General features: G+C 37.7%; 1 protein-coding gene across 2 annotated transcripts in view; it reads right to left on the bottom strand.

Annotated features, from left to right (window-relative positions):
* LOC107738980 (proteasome activator complex subunit 4B-like) overlaps positions 1-22,987 on the bottom strand; it is a 29,010-nt gene extending 6,023 nt beyond the window's left edge. Inside the window, exons 1-32 of one of the 2 annotated variants that reach the window (XM_016550920.1) lie at positions 22,481-22,987; positions 19,363-19,503; positions 18,843-18,959; positions 17,681-17,734; positions 13,814-13,858; positions 13,387-13,536; positions 13,197-13,260; positions 13,029-13,103; positions 12,449-12,571; positions 12,269-12,361; positions 8,907-9,172; positions 8,256-8,442; positions 8,007-8,096; positions 7,848-7,912; positions 7,613-7,763; positions 6,485-6,583; positions 6,327-6,396; positions 6,178-6,245; positions 5,069-5,284; positions 4,791-4,948; positions 4,563-4,658; positions 3,941-3,996; positions 3,750-3,806; positions 3,593-3,648; positions 3,363-3,461; positions 3,217-3,279; positions 2,656-2,751; positions 2,435-2,566; positions 2,132-2,341; positions 1,290-1,426; positions 1,151-1,204; positions 923-1,052 (exon numbers count right to left, since the gene is read on the bottom strand). In XM_016550920.1, coding sequence (XP_016406406.1) covers positions 923-1,052; positions 1,151-1,204; positions 1,290-1,426; positions 2,132-2,341; positions 2,435-2,566; positions 2,656-2,751; positions 3,217-3,279; positions 3,363-3,461; positions 3,593-3,648; positions 3,750-3,806; positions 3,941-3,996; positions 4,563-4,658; positions 4,791-4,948; positions 5,069-5,284; positions 6,178-6,245; positions 6,327-6,396; positions 6,485-6,583; positions 7,613-7,763; positions 7,848-7,912; positions 8,007-8,096; positions 8,256-8,442; positions 8,907-9,172; positions 12,269-12,361; positions 12,449-12,571; positions 13,029-13,103; positions 13,197-13,260; positions 13,387-13,536; positions 13,814-13,858; positions 17,681-17,734; positions 18,843-18,959; positions 19,363-19,503; positions 22,481-22,677 — 3,615 coding nt within the window. In that variant the 5' untranslated portion in view covers positions 22,678-22,987. The remainder of the gene's footprint in view (positions 1-922; positions 1,053-1,150; positions 1,205-1,289; positions 1,427-2,131; positions 2,342-2,434; positions 2,567-2,655; positions 2,752-3,216; positions 3,280-3,362; positions 3,462-3,592; positions 3,649-3,749; positions 3,807-3,940; positions 3,997-4,562; positions 4,659-4,790; positions 4,949-5,068; positions 5,285-6,177; positions 6,246-6,326; positions 6,397-6,484; positions 6,584-7,612; positions 7,764-7,847; positions 7,913-8,006; positions 8,097-8,255; positions 8,443-8,906; positions 9,173-12,268; positions 12,362-12,448; positions 12,572-13,028; positions 13,104-13,196; positions 13,261-13,386; positions 13,537-13,813; positions 13,859-17,680; positions 17,735-18,842; positions 18,960-19,362; positions 19,504-22,480) is intronic. The other variant, XM_016550921.1, reaches the window with a different exon arrangement.
* Between the last annotated feature and the right edge of the window lie 725 nt (positions 22,988-23,712).

Here is a 23,712-nt window from a genome sequence, read left to right as displayed (position 1 = left end):
AAAACAATTTTTGTGATGGTTTGTATTTTTTGTGCTCTGTATGGAACATCAGTGCATGTTTAAGTGATGAACTCCATTACTTGTGTTTGTTTTCAGACATGATAACATACGTTTTATACTTGTGCTACAACTTTTTGGCCTGTGCTAGAAAACTTTCAACCTCTGTCGCACCAGTGCTATGTGAAAAAAAAAGTTAACATACAGCCCTGTTTTAAAGAAATAATACTTTTATTCAGCAAGGAAGCATTCAATTAATTAAAAGTGACAGTAAAGGTATTTATCGTTTTACAAATGATTTCTTTTTCAAATAAATGCTGTTCTTTTGAATGTATCAAAGATTCCATTCCATTGTAAAAATGTTAAGCAGCAAAAACATTTTCAACATTGATAATAAGAAATCTTTCTTGATCACCAAGTTAGCATATTAATTTCTAAAGGTTAATATGACACTGAACACTGGAACAATGGATGCTGAAAATTTAGTTGTGCCATCAGAAAAAAATAAATAAATTTTGCATTGCATTTTAAAATAGATAAAAATAAAAACTGTTATTTTAAATTGTAATATTTTATAATATTTTGCACAATGATACCGTTTTTACTATATTTTGATCACTTAAATGCTGCCCTTGGAAGCATAACCTCTTTCAAAACATAAAAAAAAAATCTTACGAACCCCAAAATTTCAAAGAGTAGTGTAGATCAGGGGTGCCCAATCCTGCTCCTGGAGGGCCACTTTCTTACAGATTTTAGACCTAAACCTAATCCTAATTTAACACATCTAAACTAGCTAATACAGGTTTTCATCAGTAATAGATACTTCTAGGTAAGTGTATTGGAGCAGGCTGGAGCTAAACACAGCACAACCCCGATACAGATTTATGCAAAACTTACAAAAAAAAAACAACAACTTTCCACGAACCTTGCGAACAACAAGCGCATCATGGTTGAGGCTCTGTACAAAGAAGAGCACCGCTGGGGCCGGGAGGGGATAGTCATCTCTTAGCAGTAGAGATAGGAAGCCAATGGCAATGTGCTCAAACTTCCAAGGCCTGATGACACACGATAACATTCACAAATGAGTGATGCTTTTGTGTGTCTGGTTTTATAGAAACAATTAAGCATTTTGAAACATCTATTTGATACTTACAGGTCCCTGTCATCTAGACATTCCAACAGGTCTCTCACAATCTTTTCATATTTCCTGAAAGAGGAAACACAGCAAAGATTTACTACACCATGTTAAATGAGTATTAAATGTTGTGAGTGTGTATGTGTGTAGCACTTACTGCACTGCCTCATGGTTTTTGTCTTGTTGAAGTGCCAGTCCCTGCTCCAGCTCCTGTTCTGTGGGAGTGCCAATGTGTGGAGTGGGTTGGCTTGAATCAGTGATGTGCCGGCCTAGCAAAACTGCACTCTCAGGTACCTACAGATTCATCCAGGGAAACGAGTCGTACAGCACAAGATTGCTACCATTTTACAGCTTAGACATAGCCTGAAGGTACGTTTATACGAAAATTATGTACTAAAAACAGAAAAGTTTTTCATTTGTGTTTTTGAAAAATATTTCATTCAGACGACACATGTCAAAATGATCCCTGTTCACACGGATCCATGAAACCAGTGAGAAATGCTGTATTACAAACGCTGTATTACTGCATGCCAGGCCACTAGTTGGTGATGTTACTTTGTAAAGAAACACTATACACTGAACACGTAATACGCATTCGTAATACTGCCGTTACAGAGACTATAACACATCGTTTTCAAAAAACTTGCACTTTGAAACCAATTTTCAGGCCCCCAAAATGCTGTCATCAAAAAAAAAAAAGTCCATTGTTGATTATCAACAGTGCAGTGATGTACAAAGTACAGCTTACACAGAAATCACTTTTAAACAGGACAGCTTTCTGTTGGACAACACACCAAATCCACTGACCAACTTGAAACTGTGGGGAAATCTTTCATGCAAAATTCCAGAAAATGTAGATTCCTATTGAAATTACTGGATTTCACCTTTGAATATTTACCAAACAACAATAAATGTGTACCCACTTTAATAGTCTGAACGACATGCCACATTATTTCAAAGTTTATGTACAAAATGTACAAAACAGGCGACGCTGCTCACTGTAAAATAGATGCCGATGGTCTCGTACTGCCGGTGGACTTTGTCCGCAAGGTCATCGAAGAGTCTGACAATGGAGGGCTTCTCTAGAGACATAGCTGAGCTGAGGCCTGAGCGCACTATGGACAGCCACGTCTGAGCGATGCAATCCCAGTCATGTAGGTTAGCAAGGCACACTCCACAATGGTTCCCAAGCAAGCAGTACAGTGCCCCCTACAGCACAATATGATAGAAATTATATTAAATCAATAAAGACAAATACAGCATTATGCTAATTATAGAAAGTGAGAATTATAGATTATAGACCTTGAACTGTTGCTGGGTGACATCAGTTCGTGTGGGCTCCAGTAGCTCCAGGACACGTGGAGTAATGTCTCGGCAGCAGAAGTTATAGGTCCCCAAAGCTGTGAACAACACATTTTGGGCCTTGCTGCGGACCTGAGGGTCCAAAAAAATGGGTATTCAAGAGTACATATAAAATAAAGGGGATTCTTTTTATGTAAAATTTGGTGGATGTGGAATCAGACCTGGCTGTAGGTGCTGGTGGAAAGACGCAAAAGGTCCCTCAACAGGTCCTGATGAACAGTCTTATATTCACACCCCTCGACCAGCAACTTTCGCATCTAAATGTGGAGCAGGAAAAAAAAAAATGTACTTCCTACTAGGGGTGTTGACAATAATCTAATATTAAAAAAAAATAAAAATAAAAAAAATAGACACTACCCGCACCCAAAAAAAGCTAGCCAGCCATTGTGGGAGTTTTTTGGATTGCTTAAAAAGATCTGCTGATCAGCAGTAAGTTTTTTTAAATATGATTTCTACAGTTTTGGTTACATCTTTCCCTCTGTATACCTATAAACATACTTAGTGTGATTGTTTGACCAAACAACAGAAAACCAAAGTTATAGATGAATTTGATGGATAGCATTGTTTATTTTCTCAAAATTTCTATAGATATCATGATAACATCGTTCTTGTAAATTCTTTAGGCCACGATAATAGTGTAGTGAAAATACGATATTGTGACAGCTCTACAATATCTTTTATGTGCCAAATCATTATGCCAAGTTATTAGCATTGGCTCCTACCTCATGCTGAAGAAGAACTCTGTCAATAAGAAGAGCTCGGATGTGCTGTTTCTTCCCATGAAGCTGGAGCGAATAAGAAGATTCATAAGACAATTATACATTTCAAATAAATGGCACAGGAGATTTCTTAGGCCCAACTAACACACCCTGTTCTCCATCGACTTCTTCACCAAGATGAAACTCTTCCAGCGAGAGTCAAACTCATGTTTATGGGAACCTCTGAAGTGCATCAAGTCACTGATGATCTGAGGGAGACAAACAACTGATAAATCACAAAACTTTAATGGCTAATAGTTGCTATATGATCCAATACAATCGACAGTTTGATGAACAATGATCAAATCAGTTTGCTCAAATATCTCCTCCACACACTTACCTTGATAATGGCGAAAAGGGATTTGGTGTCATCCTCTGAGTGTTCCAGAATGTAATCTACAAAAGAGAATTAGAAGATGCTTGTCTTAAGAATTATGGGTAATGTAGATGAGGTAAATTCTGTGTGCAGGCAGGTGTTCTAAACAAGGAGCACTTACGTAGCAACGGTCTCATCACTTTACAGATGGCCTCACGGTAGTTCTCTCTGGACTCATCTGGAAAAATCAGCAATGTCTTACTGAGAAGCTGATATCCTATTCTATCATCATGATACACAAGAAGTTACTCTAACTGCACATTCATCACAACAGATTTCATAAGCTTCCACTATGAACTTCCCCAATCTTACCGTAGTCAACACCAATGTACAGCTTTGTTTCCTCCAAACTAACCATGCTGGGTACACTGCACAGAGGAGAATGAACAAAAAAAATCATATTTGAACTAACATGCAAAAGTTTGGGAAGATTTTTTTTACATAATATTACAATTTACGGTACTTTATTCAAATAAATGCAGCCATGGATTTTTCTATATTGTTTCTTTTTTTTTCTACAAATGTAAATATTTGTTTTCTATTTTCAAATGTATAATATATTTTAAAATGAAATGTAAATCTGAATTTTTAGCAGCCATTTAGCAGTCTTATTTACGATGTAACTTTTTTTTAATCAATGTTGAAAACAATTGTGCTGTTTAATGATTTTGTGGATACCATGAATAGAAAGTTCAAAAGAACAGCATTTACATGAAATTGAAAACGTTGTAACATTATAAATGTCTGTACTATCACCTTTATCAATTTAATGTGTCCTTGATTAATAAAAGTATTAAATTAATAAAACATTTCCCTTTAAAAATGAAATACAAAGGATTAAATAATCATGATTTAATCAGTGCTGTGCATCCCTTCACATATCCACTACTTAGAGCAAACATTGCATATCTCATATCTGAGTTTCAGGACTTACAGGCCGGTGACTGTACGTCCATCAAGAGGGCGGAGCATGCTGCCAGCACCCAGCAGACAGTGCTGGACTATACACAGACTCTGAAGAACGTCATCTCTGTTTAAAGTGCAGAGATGTGGCAGCATCAGAAAAAACAACTCAAGAAAATATTCACAACTTTTAAAATCAATACAGAACGATGGTATTTTGTCTTTACCATTATTACAGAGTGCACTTTTGACCTCTGACCTGCTCATGTCCTGTTCTCCCTGTGCATATCTCTGCAGACGCTGGAGCTCTGGCTGCAGCAGCAGGTCCAGAACATAGAACACAAATGCCGTCTCCTCTGCGCTGGGCACATGCCACTGGATCTCCAGGTTCCAAACGTCCCCCGGACGACCCCAGTCCTGTGAAAAGAACAAGAAGGGAGGTAGTGAGAACTCATGGGATCAACAATGATCTAATACATTGCTCTGTTGTCTCCACTGGTCAAATGTCCTCACATGTACCAGACACATTCACAGTACCTTAATGGGCAAGTACTCTTGCAGGGGTCTGTTGAAGCCGCCGGGCACACTGCAGTAGTCTGTGGGGTAGGTGAGTGCTGTGGAACGCAGGATATGGTGCAGCAGGTTGCAGGCCAGACTGTAGCCCTGCTTACATCGCAAACGCAGGGTCAGCTGCAGAATCTGCACCAGCTGTGTGCGGTACGGGAGGAGCTTTTCTCCATCCACACGAGCCACCTGAAGATCAGCAAGAGGGGGTGGTGATGCGAGATACGCAGCAATCATTGTCTAGTGTCTAAACAGACGTAGGGTGACTGATTTGAAACACTCTTTTCAGGCAGTGCCTCCATTAATGTTCCTAATAGCAAGTGGGTGTGATACAAACAGCATAGTTGTGCCTAGTTAAAGGGATAGTCCACACAAAAATTCTGTTATTATTTACTATTTACTTATGTCGTTCCAAAGTTGTATGACTTTATTTTTTCCATGAAACATAAAAGATATTTTAAAGAATGTTGATAACCAAACAGTTTTGGTTCCCTTTGATTTCCATTATATGGACAAAAAAATACAATGTTAGGGAACTGAAACTTGATTACTAACATTCTTACCAGCATATTATCTTCTTTTATGCTCTTGAGAAAAATAAAGTCATACAGGTTTGGAACAACATGAGGGGGTGAGTAAATGAAAGAATTTTCATTTTGGGGTGGACTATTTCTTTAAGTCTTTAGCATGTTGCTAATATAAGGATTTGATCATCTAATAAGCATAAAAATATACAGCATACAACAATTATTTGGTGAAAGTGCATTTTAATTTTGATCAAAAATGTGTAGGGTTTAATAAAACATTTTTATACCTGAAAACATGATCAATCCAGAGCATTATAGGATTGATTTAGTCATTTATCCATGAAGAATATGAGTCTGAAATTCTGAATCCAGAAATGATCTTCCAAGGTATATAATATTAATGCCTACTGTTTAGTACAGCCTCAGAGGATTAGTACAGGACAGAGGCTATAAAAAAAAGTAGCCTAAATAGGCAGCTATCATGATTTTGCAATACAGCTTAAGCTTTTCAGTGCAAAATCTTTCATGTGCAGTTTGATATTGTGTTGTTTTGACCTCAGAAAGCAACTGAAGGTTCCAGAGCAGTTCTTTATCCAGTTCTTCCTCATTTGAAACATCTTCATCTGAAATGCACCAAAACACAAGTGAGGATGCTGACACAGACTCAAGATAACACAAACGGTCATATATGTTCTTGAACGTACTTGCAGTTAGATGAGTAATGGCGTTACAGCAGTATGGTACAAACAGCCTGAGAGACTCAGCAGGGTGACACTGAAACAAAGCAGAGGACAGCTGAATCAACGTGGCCCCACGGCTGTGTGTGTGTATCAGCACAAGATGGGCAAAGAGAAAGTATTACCTTAGCAGCCGCTCTGCACATGTCTGCCACCATCCTGCCTGCGACACGAGTCTCAAAGATGTTGGTGGTGGCAAAGTTGAAGACTTTCTCGAGAGCCACCTACAGACAGATAACAGCCATTAACAGATATCACCAGTCTATTTAGGTGTACATAAGGAAATACAATGTTCAAAAGTTTGAGATTGGTAAATTTTTTTTTTTTGTTATATGTTTTTGAAAGAAATCTTATGCCCACCAAATCTGCATATATTTGATCAACAAAAACAAAACAAAACTGCAAAACCAGTAATATAGTGAACTACTATTACAGTTTAAAATAACTAATTTTTATATTTTAAAATGCAAGTTATTCCTGTGATGTCAAAGCTAAATTTTAAGCATCTATTACTCCAGTCTTCAGTGTCACAGGATCCTTCAGAAATCATTCTAATATGCTAATTTGTTGCTCAACAAACATTTCTTATTATCAATTTTGAAAACATTGTGAAAATAGTGTTGCTTAATATTTTTGAGGAAACTGGGATACATTTTATTATTCAGGGCTCGTTTGTAACATTAGAAATGTCTGTCACTTTCGATAATTTTAATGCATCCTTGCTGAATAAAAGTATTAAAAAAAAACACGTATTGACCCCAAACTTTTAACAGTAGCGTATATGGGTGTCACAAATAATATATTGACAGTCAATATATATACATATATATATATATATATATATAGACAAAAATATTGTGCTGTCCTCGTTGACTTCACACAAATGCAACCACACAGTGCCGACGTGCTGTCAAATTTGACAACTGGTGAATCAGTCTATGAAGAGTCATGGAATGATTCAGTCAGACAACTCCCTTCATTATTAAATCAGGTCAGATTACTCACTGAGCCGCAGATTAATATAAGCCAAGAATGTTAAAAACAACAACAGAGTTTGAGACTGCTGTTGTAATAAATGCAACTCAATTGTCTAAAAATGTACACATTTTTTTTTTACATTTGTAAGGTTAGCAAAATCTAAGGACAACAGAGAGGAGACTTTTTTCTAATAAAGAGTGTTTTCATTAAAGAAAATATGTAAAAAAATAAATAAATAGTTAAATAGTTAAAATCCTATTAAATGTAATAAAAACCTTGAATATCTCCATGGAGCACTGTGTCAGAATGGTGCTGAAGGTGGATGAAAGGCCCAGCTCCACCAGACTCTCTAAATGAGTCATTTTCTCTGTCTCCGTCTCCTCGCGCGTCTGCTCCAGAGTGCTGCTGTCAATCAATGCAAAACACCTACAGACACACACAACAGGGCATAAGTCACAACAATAGTGTATTATACTTTTTCAAGCACACACATCTCACTAAATGACTCACCTGTCCATAAACTGCAGAACAAAGTCTTCAAACTCAGCAGAAGCCGAACACAACTCTCTCTCCATCTACAACAAATAAAAGATTTTATGACGAATCCAGACAGAATAATTATGTAAAATCTCTGCAGTGGGTCTTTTACATACAATTTCAGAGCCCTACCTCTGTCAAGTCATTCTTCTCATGGAGGGCTGATGAACAATCCACCAAAAGCACTAAAGTAGTAAAAGTAGCAATGAACTGGAACGTGATCTAAAAACAAAATATATGTGAACATCATTTTAAGTCAATTATGAATAAAATCAGCCGAGAGAGCAACAACAAGAAATCAAAATTCTTAACTGTCATATTATTATTTATTTAATTGTTTCAAGAACACCATTGCTAATGTTTATTTCACAGTTTACCCACCATGCATTTGCTGAAGTCATTAGGGTCAACACCAGGCAGTGCTCTCATTAGCAGGGGCAGGACGTGTGCGGGACCTTCGGGATAATGTCGGCCACCGCTGAGAAGACTGCGGGCCATACCAATCATGCAGCTGAGAGTAGCAGTAAGCTGGTGTGGCTCCGTCAGTGTCTCCATAGCAGGATACGTCCTGCAGGGGGCAGCACATACACATTAGCTTTTAGTTGGGAAAAAGTCCAGCTGGATTCTAAAACGACTACTTACAAAGCCTATTTACAAAGACTGGATTTGTAAATCCCGACAGTGAATAAAAGGAGCCACTATACAGGCTATGATAAAGCTTTATGACTTTAACTAATGAATTTATACTGCAACTCATCTTCAACAAATTTTTAAATACTACAAAATTATTTTTTTAATATAAATATATATAAAATATAAATTTTTAAAACATTTAATCAGTTATACATTATCATATACTAACAAATTTATCAGAATAGATAAAAAAAAAAAAAGACTGTGGGGGTGAATTCACTTTGCTGGTCTTCTTTTTATGTAAATCTTTTTATGTAAATTAGCCTGATTAGTCAGTGTTATATGCCTTATATTGGCGTCTACAGGCCCTGAACATCTCCAGCAGCTGCACACACTCACTTCTCCAGCACAGGTGGGATGACCAGCTCTGGTCTCATCAGGGCCAGGTTCTGCAAGGCCTGAGCTGCATCCATGCTGCCTGTTTTGCTGAACATGGCCATCAGTACCGGCTGCTTCATGCTCTCCACAAAGTCTGTCACATCCTGGTCCGTGAGTCTGTGACTGGCGGGAACAGGGGTGATCCAGCAGGGTTTCTTATAGCGCTCCCGATGTAGCCGCCGAACAACACTGGCAGGCAGACGCTGTAGAAGCTTCATCAACTTCATCTGGAGAAGAGGGCAGTGATATTAACAAATGACACAGATGGCCAAAACAAATTAATTTTGGAGTTTGGAAACTCATTAATCCCGTACAAAATTAAGCTAAAGTTTCAGGTCCGTGTACCTTCTGGTCATTTGATTTTCTATAGTAGTTGTATTTTTTGTTGTTTTTCTTGTAAGTGCCGCTAGCAGCCTACACGAACTGAGCTTGTGGTTGCCGCATATACGATGTAGCACAGAAGATGGGGGATCCACACATTCAAATATTAAAGCATAATCTAATTTTTTACCCATGAACAAAAAAAAGAAATAAATCTAACTTAAGTTTTGTTTTCTATTTTTTTTTTTTTTTCATTTCCGAAAATTTTTTAAATCAAACCGTTTCTCATTTCTCTTTATTTCTTTTTATGCAGAAAATCTAATGACCAAAAGGTACACGGACCATTTCATACTATGTTTTCTGTAGCACCTCCCATAATAGTTATCAGCTCATGAGATTAGGCCTGGGCGATAAAACTGTATCGATATTTATTGACTGTACACCTTCTTCGATAACGATAGAAAAAATGTTCGATATGGTGCACGATATAGGCACGTGCTATGAGTGACGCAGACAGCACACACAAACAGGAACACAAGCTGAAATGAGTGCTGTGCCTGCCTGTGATGAGGAGATTGTGAATAAAGAATGAATATTAGTCGAATTTAAAATAAACATTTGCATTTGAATGTTAGGTGTGCGTCAGGGAGCGTCATCAGTGGCGCGTGAGATGCGGTGATAATGATGTAAGTGACGTTGTTGCATTTTAACGTTTTGTTAGTCTAGCCCACGAGACGCGCCGCTGCTGCGTTATTCATTCAAAATATTAGAGAAATATAGTAGCTCAATGCGGAGACGATCTTGATTAAGTTAAAACCCGAAACCAAGCCATTCACACAGACCGCATATTCAGCACATTTTTTAGACGGACAAGTACGACTGCTGCACTCGCGTCTCACACAAGAGATGTATAGAAAGTCATGCAAAATTAAAACAGTTTAAACTTTTAGAAAACACATCACAAATTTGTGGAGGTTTATTCCTTTTCACTGCGTCTCATATGTATTTAAATGCAATCTGTGTGAATGGTGCTTCGGCTCTTTGGATTAAGCAATGCATAAATACATGATTCTATTTTGTGCATAATTGTTTATGCAATTTACGAAATTATATTTGATTTTTATGAGTTAATTTAGACCATGCACGGTTTTTATAGACCGTTATTTCCTTGAGTTGACAATTTAAATGTGCTATTATTTTGCTCATTGTGCCCTCCTGTGGCCTCGGGAGACAAGATATGAAACATTATATCGTTGATACATTTTTTAGCTATATCGCCCAGCCCTACATGAGATTAAGCTTTTTTTGGAAATCCCATCTAAAATGCCAGCAGCATCCCATAGTCTTCTCTTGACTGTTGCAGACGAAACCAGCATTTGGCAGGTTTTTTTTTTTTTTTTTAATTACGTTTTTGGATTCTCAAACTATAGAGAATGTCTACTTTTCTCAGTCCTGGCTAGATAAAGTTTGCATCATCTTCCAAGACAGTAGCGCTACTCACGCATGGAACAGCCTTCAGAACAATAAACTACAGGGTTTCTAGAGAAATTAAGATTATTTTTTGGCCATTTTAAAAACAAAACTGGACTGGTGAAGTCAATACTTTAGCATCTGAAAAATAAACACTGCAATGGGCTTTTCAAACTTCTTCAAATACCACAACTGTTTTCCAAAGTTTGTGGTACCAAATTAAAATGCTTAAAGGGGTCATATGATGCGATTTAAATTTGTCCTTTCTCTTTGGAGTGTTACAAGCTTTTGGTGCATAAAGAAGATCTGTAAAGTTGCAAAGACTAAAGTCTCAAATCCAAAGAGATATTCTTTATAAAAGAGTCAGCCACGCCTACTCGTTCTAACATGCCCCCACATATCTACGTCACTGTTTGGGCGGCGTTATGCAACTCTTCCCACATCTTCACACAAAGAAAGAAGGCGTAACTTTTATTCTCACTGTAGTATTGTTGCCGCCGCCGCCATGTCGTGAAGGCGCTGTGTGCTTCATTGTGAAAGCGAAACTACTCTGGCCAATCAGAGCACACCTCGCTTTTTCAGACCGATGAGCTTTGTAAAAATCGATGCGTTTCAGAAAGGCGGGGCATAGAGGAGAAACAATAATGTACAGTATGTGGAAAATGTGTTTTTTGAACCTTAAACGGCATAAACATTTCATTACACCAAATACACAAAATAATGTTCTTTTTAGCAGCATCATATGACCCCTTTAAGATTAAGTTATAATTAAAACAATAATAATGGATTGATTTAACATCTACGTCATGCATTGCACACAATGTGGATAGGCTACAACAGTTAAATATGCCATCAGTGTGGATGTACTTCACTGTGACAAAATGGATGCTAAAGTAGCAATATGCAAAAACTGTTTAGCGGAGATATCAAGAGGTCGTTTGTTGCTGAAGAACTTTAATAAGGTTTAAATTATCACCTACCTAACACCCTGAACATCATATGGAGTTCAATTAATCAAATGTATTATTCAAACCTTATTTTCTGTTCCAGTTTTCACTAGTGATTCAGTAAAAAGTCATTTTGGTGCATCACTACTTTTGAACAGTAAAGTAGCACAAAGGCATAAAGACTTAGTAGTACTTCTTGGCATCAACACTCTTGAATAACATTTGGTTTCAAAGAACAAAGGCTTGCCATATTGAGTTTGCAAACTACCCTTATGATACTGTATGGTACTTTACTGAGTCATGAGTGCAGGAAAAGGATGCATGTCTAGGATGATAGGTGGTCAATAACTGGAAAGTTGTTAGTGGTGTTTCAGTAGTTGGAATGTTGAGTGACCTCACTCTGTCAGAGGACCATCTGTCACTGCATATCTCCCTCTTGCACGCAAACATAAATCTCAGCTGACAACACACAGACCACAGTCAGTTCTAGAATGGATTTGAGGGGTGGGCTGGACTTTAAGGGGGACAAGATCTTGCATTGCACCATATTGTTCTGGATGTTTATCCTAATAGGGAACATCTTACCAGCCAGCGCCCATTATTTGAAGGGTGGTAGAAAGATGCTATACTACTGAAGAGCCCATTAAGCTGTTTCTGGACCTGGTTTTGTGGGCCGCCCTGGGAAAAAAATGATAAAGATCTGTAAATAAATGCACCCTTTAATAATTAACCTTTTATAGGAGGAGTGTGACTCATGAAACTTACTAGCATGGAGGAAATCCAGAGGACCACGTGACCGATATCGTAGGAGTTGCTCAAATATCTGGGAACGATCATTTGGCTGGTGCCAACAGGGAGATTGAAGCTACGCAGAACCCTAGTGAAGATCTGAAGCAAGACAACAAAGTATCAGTATAAAATGCTCTGATGTCTTTAGATCATCATCTACACTATGGTTCAAAAGTCTGGGGTCAAGTAAGATTTTATTTGGCAATAATTTGGGAAGGATATTCAGGAAGAATTTCAAATAAATGCTGTTCTTTTGAACTTTCTATTGATCAAAGAATCACGAAAAGAATCATGCATCACAGTTTCCACAAAAATTGTAAGCAGCACAACTGTTTGTGCTGATGGATCATGTTACACGGAAGACTGGAGATTGCAAGATTAAATTTTGTTTTAAAATATATTAAAATAACGGATACATTAAATTGTAATAATACTTCACAATATTGCTGTTTTTACCGTTTTTTTTTCATCAAATAAATGCAGCCTTGGTAAAAGACTTCTTTCAAAAACATGACCCCAAACTTTTGAACAGTGGCATATATAAGCAGGATAGTACCTTGGGAATGTACGGATCCCAGTTCACATAGCCAATGTTGTCATTAGCCAGACGTGCAAAAAGATTCACTAAATTCTGTAAGAGGAAACAAGAGTTAACAGAGGATAGAAAGCCAATGGTGACATAATATTTAGCACTTAAATTAATATATGAATGTGAAGTACTTACACCCTCCCAAGCAGGCAGGTTTTGCACTGAAACCCAGAGATCCATCATGTCATCAAACCATAACCTAAAACATGCACAAATCCTCCTATTACACTGGCTCAGACTTATTGGATGCACTTTATGAATACTGACTAATTTATTATTAGATCCCAACCCAATTTCATTACTAAATTGCACAAGAGAGTCTTACTTGAAGCCTTTGTGATGCTGTTCTGGGGGCATGATGGTGGGCAAGAAGAGCTCAAAGTAGCTAATGGCCTTCTGCATAGTGACATCAAACGGGCACAGTAATGGCCGCCACTCATCAAGCATCTCCTGTGTAGCTGACTCAGGGAAATAACTATGCACAGACACAGACACACACACACACAAACATTATGAGAACCAAATCACATGCTATTTTCTCAGATCCATGGTTGTTTATTTGTTATGTGAGCTCTTGCAAAATGATGAAAAGTGGTTGTTATATGAATGAAACGGTCAACAGTATAATGTGTTAAGAGAGCTGTAATCGGCTCAGTGTGAAAGCTGATTAACACATGTGCAATTCTTTTGTGAAAGGGGTCGAACATTTACAGGCACATTAGTGAATGACGGAAGACTGAAAGAGCACTTACAGTCTGCAGCTCTTGACTAGTGTCTTCAACACATTCTCCACTGAGCTAAAGGGAGGAAAAGGGGAGAGACAGAGAAAGGAAGTGCATTAATATAGTATGAAAGGCTAGGCTCATTTGAGGTTGAAGCAATAGATGCGATTAGACCACATGCAAAGCAAAAACCCAACTACAGTGCATTTTGTGAAAGTGTAAATGAGAGTTTCCCAACACCAGAGCCTGAGCCTAACCCTAACATGCCAGGTTATCAGGTTCTCCTCAGGTCCTTTTTATAACGGAGCTCAAAAACGCTGAATACAGTCAGCCATTAACATTAACAGCCAATTCAAATCAGGAAGCTGCTCCTAAATACATATTTTTTTTACCTTGTCAAAGTTGGCCAAGAAGTGCAAACCATTGGCTGTGGATTATGACTTTAAGAATACAATTATGCTACTAAATGCTGTACAGAGAGATAGGTTAGGAAAGTTAACTATTTGATAAGGATTTTAGCTAGGGATGCACCGATACCACTTTTTTCAGTACTCGCCCGATATGAGAGTTTCCCAACACCAGAGCCTGAGCCTAACCCTAACATGCCAGGTTATCAGGTTCTCCTCAGGTCCTTTTTATAACGGAGCTCAAAAACGCTGAATACAGTCAGCCATTAACATTAACAGCCAATTCAAATCAGGAAGCTGCTCCTAAATACATATTTTTTTTACCTTGTCAAAGTTGGCCAAGAAGTGCAAACCATTGGCTGTGGATTATGACTTTAAGAATACAATTATGCTACTAAATGCTGTACAGAGAGATAGGTTAGGAAGGTTAACTATTTGATAAGGATTTTAGCCTTAATACATTTGGCTGTGGTGCCAAATAGTCAATAGTATTTTTGTGAGGAATATGATAGTGATGTACTATGAAATGTTATAAATATTAAGCCAAAACATTTATTCGATTTCTATCAGTAATGCTCCTGAAGGGCTCTGTGATTCATTCTGTGCCATTTTAACTCTTCTGCACCATGAATGTTGCATTTTTAACATATCGTGTGAAGTTATGATTTACTAAACCTGCATTCTGTTCCATTCTGATGTGGTCAATCCATCTGTTTTTTGAATGCAAGAACATTAATTTAAGCCCCTTAAAACACATCTGATTGGGGTCTACTGATCCTGATCATTCATGGCTTACTTAAAAGGACAGTGCACCCAAAAATGAAAGTTCTGTCATTATTTACGAACCCTAATGTCATTCCAAAATTCATGACTTTCTTTCTTCCGTGGAACATAAAAATATTTTGAGAAATGTGAAGTCAATGGGCTCCAATGTTGTTTGGTTCCCGGAGTTCTTCAAAATATCCTCTGTTCCGCAGAAATCAGTCCGTCATACAGGTATGCAACGACATGATGGGATTTTCATTTTGGGGGGAATATCTCTTTAAGACAGGCTTGTAAACCAGCTGTTCAGATAATTCACTGACTAGCTAATAATTAAAGGGATAGTTCACCCAAAAATGAAAATTCTGTCATCATTTACTCACCCTCATGTCGTTCCAAACCTGTATGAGTTGCTTTCTTATGTTGAACACAAAAGAAGATATTTTGAAGATTGCTGGTAATCAAGCAGATGGTGGTTGCCATTGACTTCCATAGTAGGAAAAAAAATACTATGGAAGTCAATGGCAACCACCAACAGGTTTGGAACGACATGAGGGTGAGTGATTGATGACAGAATTTTCATTTTTGGGTGAACTATCCCTTTAAAATATGTTGTCTTGTACATCCCTAGTTCTAAAAATACACCCCCAGCGAAACTTAGCAAGACACCTCTTAGTACAAGTGTAAGCAAACACCTTCCACATTTAGCACACTCTCATTTCGATCGAGATTAAAATGGAACACAATGATACCAGAACCCAAGGGGAAAATTGGCAAAAGTTGGGTGACCTTGCCTTCTAAAACAGCGAGCCAAAGTGATCCGACCCACATATACAGCCTGACCTAAAAGAAATAGGACTGACAACAGACTACACTGTGTTTTCCAAAAGCGCTGTAAGCTTAAAGGGATAGTCCACCCTAAAATGAAAATTCAATCATTTTCTCACCCTCACATCGTTCCAAACCTGTATGACTTTCCTGCTTCTGCGGAACACAATCAAAGATATTTTTCTGAGAAATGTCTGTCTGTTTTCTGTTTATTGTCCATAAAATAGGAGTCATTGGGCTCCAATGTTGTTTGGTTCTCAACCTTCAAAATATCTTCTTTTGTGTTTTTAGGTTAACTATCCCACTATATCATTTGTACAATTGTCCTCCACAATCTATAGAGTGCAACAGTCCATGCTCACTTTTTCAGTGGTGTTGGTTCAGTAAATATTTTTGTCATTCATTTTTTCCCATAGGAATTTTTTTTTAAGTCTTTGTTAAAGCGTTATAATTACTTTTAAGTTGTTGATTACATCTATAGAAACAATATATTTTCTATGAATATTTATATATTGTTTGTGTGTGTGTGTATATTTAAAAAGTTTGTGTGTTTTTGTCTTATCCTGAATCACTACGATATGCCTATAAGAAGTTTTTATATTCAGACTATTTTAGACCTGTCGGGACGACATCCGCTGCAGAGTAGCCCAGTACCTGCGTGACTTATCATATCCATAAAAAGAGAGAAGTAGCTCCAGGCTACATTGATCTTCCCCAAGATGCATGCACTTTTGTTTAGTAACAGTTACGCAGTGTAACCATAAAAACCAGTTGAAATAATGTAAACAAAAGTAAACACCATCAGTTAACAACCTCGGAAACTCACAGTTGGTCTGTCTTTAATTATTTCCCTATGGAGAAAATGAACATAAATTTTGCTTCCAGAACACAACTGTTGCACTCTACAGGCTTATGATGCTTTTGGAAAACGCAGCTTTGGTTAGTAACCTCTTTTAATATAAACCCTTCGCCCACCTGAGAGAACAAATCAAAAGACTCTTAGATTAAGAGAATGAAGTCACAGCGATGAGTCTATCCCATTCCTGGAGGAGGTGTGCTGGAGAACAGTTATTTACAAAAACTTTTTGTCATTGTGCTGTTACAGTTTGTCAGGAGAGTTCTTCAGCCTAAACATAAGAGCTGACTGACACCTCAAGTAGCTCCAGGCTACATTGTTCTTCCCCAAGATGCATGCACTTTTGTTTAGTAACAGTTACGCAGTGTAACCATAAAAACCAGTTGAAATAATGTAAACAAAAGTAAACACCATCAGTTAACAACCTCGGAAACTCACAGTTGGTCTGTCTTTAATTATTTCCCTATGGAGAAAATGAACATAAATTTTGCTTCCAGAACACAACTGTTGCACTCTACAGGCTTATGATGCTTTTGGAAAACGCAGCTTTGGTTAGTAACCTCTTTTAATATAAACCCTTCGCCCACCTGAGAGAACAAATCAAAAGACTCTTAGATTAAGAGAATGAAGTCACATCGATGAGTCTATCCCATTCCTGGAGGAGGTGTGCTGGAGAACAGTTATTTACAAAAACTTTTTGTCATTGTGCTGTTACAGCTTGTCAGGAGAGTTCTTCAGCCTAAACATAAGAGCTGACTGACACCTCTGAGCATCCAGGAATTGTGTTTGACAGACAAAGATGAAATATTAGAAACTTTAAAAGGAGCACCATTTCCTGATCTGCTTATGAAGCATGTTATTAAGTGGATACGACTCGGCTACTACAGAAACAAAGATTATAAATACAAATGCAGGTGTAAGCTGTGGTGGGATTTTCATTTAGACTGTTGATTTGCTTTTAATTTTGGACACATGCAAATAAACATCAAAGCGGCTGCCCTTGGAAAGGTACAGTGCAACATGTAAAATACTGGCTGTGCTTACCGCTTGCGCACAATATTAAGCATTTTTTGTTTAGTTGAGGCTTCTGCTCGATAACTGAATGTGAAAAAAGGAAAAATGCATAAGCCAATGCTAGACACACCAATAACATCTCAATCAAGTCATCAATCTCAATCTCTTAAACGGCAATGGTTGTGTTACAAGAGTCAGCAGTGTTCAGTAAAAGGTCCCAACTGAAATGTGGGAAGACAAAAATAAAACAAGATAAAGCAAATTGCTAAATCTTAGGCAGCACATCAGGGTCCTTTTTTTCCCATGAACCAATCTTGGCATTGTCAAGTTTTTTTCCTCCCTTAAACCTCACCTTGCCCTGTAAAATGACCCTTGAGTCAAATGTGTGTTCACCACACAGAAACACTTTACATCTCTGCAAATATGTCATTAGCAGGCCCACAAAGAAACTGAAGACTTCATTTCACATTTTCTGTGCTGATTTTGGCAGGGAAATCTGTTGAATGGGTTTAAATATGGTATAACTAATAATAAATATATAATAAATATGGTATATACAGTAGCTGAAAGCATAATCAAATTAGCTAGAGCTTTAAATAAGCAAACTTCCAAGCGTGGATTGTGAGCGTGTAAAACTTTGTGAATAATGCCAATTTAAAGTCAGTCCGTGTGGGCCTGGTCATCAGGTACCATGCTATTATAAAACAGAGTCCAGTCACATGTAAGATTTTGTTTGAACTTCTATCCATTAGGGCTGAACGATAAATTGCATTTGCGATAATATCACGATATGAAAAAACTGCGATTTTTCAATCGCAGAGGCTGCGATTACACTCGGTCACGTGACACGCGAGAGTAAAGAGGTGTGTTCCACTTGAAGATCGATCGGTGTATGACATCAAAGTGCAGTGAGAGAAAGCATAAGGAGACGTCCGCGCTCTCTTACAGCTCTCGCAGTACTTTCGTGACATACACTCATCAGTCTAAGCAGCGCTAACAGTAAACAGCCAAAGGACGTATAAAGAGCTTTAAAAAATAATTGCATATTAAATCGCAATCTTGGTAAAAAAAAATCGCAATTAGATTATTTTCCAAAATCGTTCAGCCCTAGTATCCATAGTTCACAACAAACTAGAATCAGTGAGATGATGGCAGAGATGGGTAGAAAGATGAAAAAGTGCAAGAGGCCTACTTTGGAAACCAGTTAAGACCGAGATGCTCAGTTTTTGAGTACAGGATACTCTCATAGAGATCGTACAAAGGCCTCCAAGGCAATTCCAAGTCATCCCGGGACAGCAGTTCTTTCTTCCTGTACATTCAAAAAAAAAAGAGCATTCAGAAACATTAGGAATTCATTAAATTATAAGCAAGGCTTTTTTAAAACAGTGTAATTCATTATAACAAATAATAATACTAATAATAATAGTAAAATAAGAATAATAATAACAAATAATAAGAATAATAATGCATTAATAATAGCCAGGGTCTTGAGTTCAATTATATGGAAATAACAACAAATTTTCATATAACAACAATAAACGTTGAATTACCTTGATTTTATTTCTTTTTTGTTTTATTTTGATATATGCAATTATTTTGAAGAATTAATAATGTAATTCATGTAAATAAAGATTTTAATCGACCAACAATTCGACTGTGTTATTCTCAGATATGTGGCAATGGTCAGGTGTTTGTTGGGGACACTTGCGTACTTCAGTAAGTTGATGAGGAGTCGTGCAAAGCTCTGCATCATGCTGATGTCCAGCTTGGGGATGGTGACCAGCTCGCACAGAAGCTTGATGAAGAGCACATGATCCTCCTTGCTGAACTTTCTCCCATACAGCCGAAGGTATCTATAGGTATCGGAGATCATGTCATAGTGGTAACAATAAACCACCAAATATGAAAGTGGGCATCCACCACCCCAAAACAACATATATTACAATGAATGCTCAGAAAGCCTAGGTGAAAAAAAAAAAACGTATTTTGTTTGGGAGGGAAGCACACATGGCCATCAGTTATCTGTAGGTGCAATTCTGACCTTATCACTAAATATTTAAGTGCGAAGGCCACCATGTGATCATGAGACCGAGAGAGCTGTGAGACTAAAGCGGAGTCAGACTAGCATGGCATAAATAGTGAAATGCGTCCTCAAAATAGATTATATAAGACAGCCTTTATAAACATTCAACTAAATATTAAAAACTTATTCCCATTTGAGTCTTTTTTTTTTTGGTAAGAGTTGGCAGAGTTTCCTCCGCAACTACTGTTTGCCCTTGCAAACAGTATATATGGGAGAGCATAGTATACTGTAAAGACACGCTTTTAAACACACACAAATACATCTACATTTATTACATTATTACAATTTAAAACAATCGTTTTCTATTGTAATATATTTTTGTAATGGCTGTGTTCAGTGTCACATGATCCTTCAGAAATCATTCTAAAACGCTGATTTGGTGCATGAGGTAAGAGGCCAAATCAGTCCCTCCAGGATTTTGCGATTCTGCGATCGCTGAATTTATCGCAAAATCAAGCGAACTCCACAATTTTCGCAAAAGCTCGCAAATTTTGGGCTTAGACGTGTCCCGTGACGTCATGGCAACACGCATTCAGTCAAAGAAAGGTTGTTTCTCAGTTCCAAAAATGGAATGAACATCCTTGCGTTCTCATCATGACCGATTTACAAGAGCTACATTGGACAAACGAACCAAAAGGGTCTGGCTGCAGCAGTGATGTCAATTGCGGAAGCGCAAGTGTCTGAGAGTGCAAGTGCAAGTCTGCAGCCAGACCCTTCTCAAACGAACCAAAAGCGGAACGAATCCGCGCTAGACCGTTTGTCTGCTCGGGCCGGAGCCGCGGGCTGATCTTGATCACGCGACACCGTTAAACACAGCGCTGGGAGATACAGCGAAGAAAGCAGTCAAAATCGCCGCAGAATTAATAGCATCTCTGTGGAATCTTGTGAGAAGCATTCAAATTCGGCGCAGAATTCTGTTAAAGCTGCAGATATCAGAACAAACGCCACTGATGTGAAAACCAGGAAAAACATTGTTCAATAAACACAAATCACCACCATTCACCATGGATTTAACAGTAAAACTACAGGAACAACTTGTGGCAGAAATGGTCTAATGTTTTCGAGTGTTTTTAAATGCTTCACACAACTTTTCCCAGCACTTCAAAGCTTTAAGTATTACCGAATTAATTTGAAAGTTATAATGTGATGACATTATTTGTTCATCCTTCATAGGTTGCCCCCATTTATAAAACTAAAAGTTACATAATGTAGGAAAGCAAACACTTATTTAAAAATACATTAAATTATCACTAGTAGATGGCTGCAGAGAAGTACTTATAGGCTTATTAGCCATTTCCACTCCCTAATATATATTTTTTTCTATTTATTATATTATATTTAGACATTATGAATGACAGTAATAGAAGTTAATTTTATCTGCATCTCAACTACCCAGACAGCACAAGTACATCTGTAAGACGTCTGCTAAAGATCTGGGAAACATCTGCTGTGTAATCTGATAAACGTCTCCGAAGCAGTTTCACACGCATTCTAATAAATGTCTATTTGACATCTGACAGGAAATGTCTTAGAGACATATTGCAGATGAGCAAACACTCTAAAAAATACATCTTGCATATGTAAATGCAGACATCAAATAGACATCTCCGAGATGTACATGTGCGATTAGGGTGAGTGCTTTACTGTCAGGTGCTGGTGCCACCTTCTGTAGAACTTAACGGCACTGGTGCTGGTGTCTTCAAATGTTAGTCTGGAGCCCTACAATGGTTCTCGAAGTCAGAAAAGTCATAACAATGTTAGAAGAATGTTGTCTGTGGTATATTTTCACTGCAAAACAATAAGAAATGCCGCAAATATCACCGCAAATTTTGAGAAAAGCCGCAGCAAAATCAGTCAATTTAGGCCACAAAAATCAGAAAAAAGTCCAGCGAAATCCTGGAGGGACTGCCAAATTGACGAGAAATTAGGTTTGTAAACACTGCCCATTTAAGCAGAGATATTGTCAAGTATTTAGTGTAATACAAACTCTACGGAGACTCTACAACAGTCAAAAGAACCAGTAATACACTTCACAGAACTGAAGGGCACCATATAAATGTTATGCAGCATGAAACTAATGTAATACTTTTTAAGTGTCATTAAATAATGCATCATAAAACGTAAGCATTTGAATAGAATAATAACCCCTTTATCTTATCTTAAAAAGGTCTTGTGTCTCAAATGCAAGTGTCTATTTTCAACATGGTAAAAAAAAAAAATCATGAATCACTTTGAAGTGCCAATAAGAACCTACTAAATAGATCGAAAATGAATAAGGCAAACCATAAAGGCGTGAAATAAAAAGCTGTTTTACAATCTTTAAGCAGTCTTCTCCAGGTAAAATGTCCTTTTAAGGACTCCATGTCTAAACCACTAGATGCAGTGATGCATGGGGCAGTTGCTTATTATCCAGCACTAATGTTAGCCTCCATTAGCTGATTAGCTTAGAAATGAGCTTACAACAGTCCTGCATTTCCTGCATTTTACCGACTGAAGCCTCGCTGACAAACTAGACCCGAGTAATATTACGCTCGATATTATGAAATGTCATTATGGAGTATTAGCAGATAGATATGTGATGTTTATATATGAGCAAGGACAGATGAGTGACTCAGGTAGCGCTTAGCTTTTAGCTCGCGAGCTAACGGCTACAAGCTACCGGAGTCATTCAGCTCTCCCTGCTGTTTATTAATAAAAACAGGCTCAATTCCCACAGCAAAGCATTTTAGAGTCTTGAATATACTTACGTGGAGAGTTTCCGAGTCCAAAGTAAAACTCCGGGCCATAACTCACGGAGCTGGACAGCCCGACCCAAGTTCCCTTTAATCTGGGCCAAAATGTCATTGGATTCGCGGTCTAGTTTGTATGCGTACGGGAGAAGTTTGTTATAGACGTTCTCTTTCTGAGGAACAAAACCTAATATCTCGACCTGCTTCTTTTTCATATTACGATTTCCCCAAATAAATATCCTCTTCTGGTGTGTCAGGCTTATTTCCTTCCCCTCTTGACAGAAGTTCCCTTGACAAATCTTTGTTTTACTCAAAAAATCCGCTACTTTCGCATATGTGCCGGTATTGTGGAGCGGGTTTCAGAATAAAACTTGTTACTTCGACAAATCTCTGTCTTTCTGACCTCTGGTGTTAAACACATTAGCTTTAGTCGCCTACATAGAGAAGTCTCCCCTCACTATTTGACACATATTACGAGTCACACGGACAGACACACACTCACATACATACATACACACACACACACGCTCAGACTCACATTCATACACACCGGCGGGTGCAACAATGAGCCATGAGCGGCGCTCCCCCTACTGGTGTTCACCTGCACATTCCAATAGTATCCAGCTGCAGACCCGCAGCACCAGCAGTTTCAGAACCACAGCCACAGAACCGCAGCCACAGAACCGGAAGTGAGGGGCGGAGCTTACTTTTTTTTTTTAACAGAGTAGCGCCACCTTACGGTTTTTAAGGGGTAATTTGCTTTTAGTACACACGATACGTCATACTTTATGTATGTATGCATTTTATAATGACATATTAAGCATTTTAGAAACATTAATCTTGTGTAATTTAGTTGTAGACCTATACAGTTATTCGTTTCATTGTATTATGCGAGTAATTTCCTGTTTGTGATATTAAAAATAATGTTTGAAACTTCTAGGCATTTTATATGAAATATACTTTAATCACAAGATTCAAAATAAATGTTTACTCCAAAGTCAAGAACACGTGCATCATAAATTTTTCTATATGAAAACTAAAACATTTCAATAAAACACACACACACAAACAGCAGCATAATTTCTATATGCTCATATAGAATATGAGCCATAATAGTCATAATTTAATATATATACTTTTGGAATTGCTTTTATTACATTTTATTACATTACATTTATTACAATATACTTTTGGAATTGCCAGTCTGCTGTAAACAAAGCAGATTTTATTACTTCTATTACAAGTCATTC

This window comes from Sinocyclocheilus rhinocerous, unplaced genomic scaffold, assembly GCF_001515625.1.
Source record: "Sinocyclocheilus rhinocerous isolate Xijiao unplaced genomic scaffold, SAMN03320098_v1.1 scaffold735, whole genome shotgun sequence".
In the NCBI taxonomy this organism is placed as follows: domain Eukaryota; kingdom Metazoa; phylum Chordata; class Actinopteri; order Cypriniformes; family Cyprinidae; genus Sinocyclocheilus; species Sinocyclocheilus rhinocerous.
The sequence above is the reverse complement of the archived record's forward strand: the minus strand, read 5'-3'. Positions and strand labels throughout refer to the sequence as shown.